Source organism: Rhineura floridana, chromosome 1 (assembly GCF_030035675.1).
Source record: "Rhineura floridana isolate rRhiFlo1 chromosome 1, rRhiFlo1.hap2, whole genome shotgun sequence".
NCBI classification, from domain to species: Eukaryota; Metazoa; Chordata; class Lepidosauria; order Squamata; family Rhineuridae; genus Rhineura; species Rhineura floridana.
Window position 1 is genome coordinate 209,352,906 of NC_084480.1, and position 4,532 is coordinate 209,357,437.

At 41.2% G+C, this 4,532-nt stretch overlaps 1 protein-coding gene across 13 annotated transcripts in view; it reads right to left on the reverse strand.

The window, feature by feature from the left end:
• Nucleotides 1-4,021: 4,021 nt before the first annotated feature.
• Nucleotides 4,022-4,532, reverse strand: part of RREB1 (ras responsive element binding protein 1) — a 156,222-nt gene continuing 155,711 nt past the window's right edge. For all 13 annotated transcript variants that reach the window (XM_061591432.1, XM_061591397.1, XM_061591417.1 and 10 more), the window contains one exon: nt 4,022-4,532. This exon is cut by the window's right edge and continues 259 nt beyond it. In XM_061591432.1, the coding sequence (XP_061447416.1) occupies nt 4,037-4,532 (496 nt within the window). In that variant the 3' untranslated portion in view covers nt 4,022-4,036.

Sequence of the window (4,532 nt, forward strand, 5' to 3'; positions counted from 1 at the left end):
ACTGAAATGCAGACCCTATATAACAAAAACTATTTAGTAGAAGCTGGCAGAAGGCAAGGGATTAATTGGACCAGAAACCAATGCAAATTTGGGGTTCTTAAGACTATTTTCCACACACTAAAATGGCTTTTTTAAAAAAGTTGAATTATCTACATAATTTTGTGCCAAACTGCATTACAGTTTCATCTGTCAAGACCATGAAAGCATTAGTGGCACTGTCATCTTTGTTTTCTACCATGAAAGAGATGATGCCGCCAGCTAGAAAAGTCACTGCTACAGGATTGGGGGACTGGTCTGGGTGATGTTTTTGGGTCGCCTCCAAGCCTGTAATTCTGTATCTGGAACTTTGGGATCTGCAGTGGAAGGAACCAGATGAACTGGTCAAATCAGCTCCTTTGTTAGGATAATGGGTCTGGCCAAGTCTGTCAAGTGCCCCCATTAACATGTCCAAAGACCTGGACAAGAGCAGAGGTGTTTTCACAGGAATAAATAGCAAGTCATGCTCTTTTAGGGGGGAGGGCCTACCCCCCTCAGCTGGCTACGGCCAGGAGGTAGCCTGTGTGTTTTCATTTAGTCTGGTCTGGAGCTGGAAAAACCACAGAGAGAGGCTTGACTGCTCTGTGTGTGCTGAACCCCAAGCTATGGCTTTGGGGGCACCCTTAGAAACCTAATGGGGAAGCAAGATCTGTCAGAGCCCCTCCATCTTTATGATCAGGTCGTATATATGTGTAAATAAAGCCATATATCATAAAGACACCACAGTCTCCAGTCACTTTCATTTTAACGAAACCAAAAACCCTGGGTAAGCCTTGGAATCCCTGGAAGTCTCTCACAACTCTGAAACTGGGATGTGTGCAACACTGACATACCATTACACTGGCATTAATAATGTGTGTTTATTGTCAGGAAAAAAATGACTCCCATCATCCATGAACATTGGCCATAATGGCTCGCGCTGATGGGTGCTGGAGTCCATCATTTGGAGGGCTACAGGTTCCCCATCCCTGCTCTAACCACTGCATCACACTTGCACTCCCAATATACTACAGCAAAAACTTTCACAACATTTACTCCATTTCTTGCTTTGTTTACCTGACTCTTAGGGTAAAACTGGGCAAAACTAACTGTATTTTTGCAAATCTGTCTATCCAATGCTTTAATTTAATCATCTGTCTCTTTACAACCATAGTCAGTGCCCTAAAATATTATTCAAAGGTGCTTTTGACTTCGCAAATAGATGGATAGAGAAATGCTCTCAACAAGAATCCAAATCATAGTTAATGCAACATGACTTACTTATTAATTAATTAATTGATTGATATCCTGCCCTTCCTCCCAGCAGGAGCCCAGGGCGGCATTTAGGAGACATTTAGACATTTAACTCTTCACCTTTAAGCTAGTATGCTTTCTGCAGAAATTTTAGCCAAATCCTGTGAAATGAAGCCAGCTGCAATGACAAAGCAGTTTTCCTTTGCAGTCTAAACAGCCTTCCTTCTCTTTTGAAAAAATAAGTGAAAATTATTTTCCAGTTGACATGGTACAACCCCGAGAACATGAAAAACTGCACAACAGCTCATGAATCAGCACTTCCTTTTCAATCTTCAATTGAAGAGCAAATGCACTTCGAGAACAGAGTTCTACTTTCTAATGAGTGTGCTTTGCTATAGGTTTTTTTTTTTTTTTTTGAGGAAGGCCAGGAAAAAAACAGTAAAAATTACAGCGAAAAACTAGAAGTGGGTATCATGCTGAAGCTAACAGTGAATTCATGATATAAAAAGGGTTGAAGACAGTACAAGGATATCACTTTGAAAAAGAAACATAGTAAGGACTTTTCTAGCTATGTATTCTCTCTTAGAAGTCATAAATCCCAACATGCATATTCCTAATTCTGAACAAGGAGAATAATCACAATTGCATCATTATAGTAGATAAACAAATTCATCATCATCTATTTAATGGGTGTGTGATTACACTCAAGCATGCCTTTACTTGAAGTGTGTATAGTTTAGATGCCCACACATATAATCTGCAGGTAAGCACGTCCTTTAGCATCAGAGGCATCATAATAGTGTTGAATGTCACATTAAATCCTAGTGTAGCATAAGAACATGCTTCATATGCCACCCTGGGCTCCTTCTGGGAGGAAGGGTGGGATATAAATTTAATAAATAAATAAGCCTTGCGCTCATACCCACAGCATGGTCACATGGAGATCAGAAGTTTTTGATTGCAATGAACCAGTTTAACATGCCACCTGAATCCTAAACTATGCTGAATCTTTACAATGGGTTGTTTAAACAAGCCAACTTCATAACCCATGTTTTGATTTGTTTCAAACCATAGTTAATATTAAGCACAATTTGTAGAGTTTGGAAGACACAACAAGCTCTGCGTAGTCTAAATTGGAAGCACAGACTTCCAGACTGCTCCTCAAGACCCCACCAGAGGAGGAGGAAGCACGTGAGCCTAAGGCTCAGTCTCATCACACTGAACTATGATTTAGCATTATGTCTGAACTGGGCCAGTATCTTTTATCTGCACATCAGCTTCTAGAAATACTGTGGGTGTAAACATTTTCACTGAAATTGGTCATTCATGCAAACTGCTTGACTGAAAGATAATCCTGTCATAGGGATCCTGGTTAGATCCAGTTCATGGGATCATCTTCCCAAGCAAGTTGTATAGATGGTAGGTTCCAATGAAATGTTTCCATCTGTATGCCCCCAAGAGATTAACTCCAAGATTAATTATGCGGATGAAACATTACAGCAGGACTTGCTCTAGAAGAGATTGGAAGACCATAACATGTATTTTGAAGTCTCAAATGCCTCACCTACCACAATTCTACCTTGACTCAAGTGCTGAACATCTAAACTTCAACTCAGATTATTTTATCATTGAATGATTATGGGCTGTATTCGATCTAGTGCTAAGGAAGCTTCCTGCCAGCACAAGGATTATTGTTCTCGCAATGCGACTCCCCCCCCTCCAAATTTGGGGAGGTTGCAAAGCACATGTGGAGGGGGGAAGAAATTCCATTGCACAAGCAGTAATCCATGTGCTGACAAGACACCTTGGTTGAATACCACCCCTTTTATCACAATACCCCTACACACACACACACAAAAGCAACTTCCTAATTTTATTCCAAAACTATAAGATACATGCACTCAATTTAAAGTGTAAGCTTTACCCCTTGTACCCAGTTGCTGAGCTCTGCAGATGAAAGCCTCCTTCAGATACCATTTTATCAGGAGGTCCGTTCCGCACAACATAGGAAGTGGACCTTTAGTGTTGTGGCACCTACCTTTGGAATTCCCTCCCCTTGAATATTAGACAGGCACCATCTCTTATCTTTTTGGCAGCTACTGAAGACCTTCCTCTTTCAACAAGCCTTTTAAGTAGAGACCTTATCCCAGTTTGCGTCTGTGTTGGAACTACTTTTTAAGATGTTTTTAAAGAATTTTTTAAAAATATGTTTAAGATGTTTTATTTTGAAAATGTTTTAAAGATGTTTTGTTTTTTTAGATGTTTTTAGTGTTTTGTTCATTTGCTGCCCTAGGCTGCTTCTGGGAGGAGATAGAATTTTAAATAATACTAATATTATTAATATTTCTACTCTGCATGCCGAAAACTATGGCACCTGTGTTCAAGTGGGCATAATAGGCATTTTGCAGTGGGCATGAACTTCCACAAGGATAAATGCAGAAACCTGGAGTAGCAGAAACCATGAGGGATCCTCATTACCTTAAGTCATCAGGTAAGGTGAAAGACACAAGGCTTCTTTCTCTCCTCTGCCAATTACTTGCCTACAGTAACAGGAGGCTACCTAATGCTAAGTCAAACCATTGGTCCATATGATTCAGTACTGTCTAAACTAACAGCAGCTGTCCAGGGTTTCAGATAGAAGACTTTCCCCACTCTACCTAGAGATAACAAGGACTGAACCTGGGAGTTTATCATGCAATACTCTTCCACTGGGCTACAGTCCTTCACAGAGTCATACTGCTGCAAATAATGTCTAGTGACCCTCCATTTACCTGTATGAGATGTGCCTTGTCAAGTCTTGGAGAGACCAAAATCGCTTGTTGCATACCGTACACACTTTCTTCCTCTTGTCTGCCTTTGATTCACTCTTAGCTCCACCATTAGCCTTCGGCTTCCTGTCATCATCACTCTTCTCAGAAGATTTCCTCTCTGTGCTCTCTCCCTCGGAGATGCTTTCACTCTCCTCATTCTCTTTTCCAGTGGCCTCACCATCCGTGGGAGATTCTGCTCCTTTTATGTCTGTTTTGGGCTCTTCCTGTTCAGGAGAAGACTCCTCTAGAGCCAAATGAACTTGGGCTCCACCTTGCACACCTTTGCTTTCATCCTCGCTGCTCTTTTCATCCTTCCTGTCATCGCGTTCATGAGCCTTTTTATGCCGGCTAAGTGTCCCAGCAAACTTGAAAGACTTCCCACAAACATCACATGTGTGTTTCTTTTCAGCCTGAACGCAACTGCCCGTGCTCTGGTCACTCTCAGCCAACTTG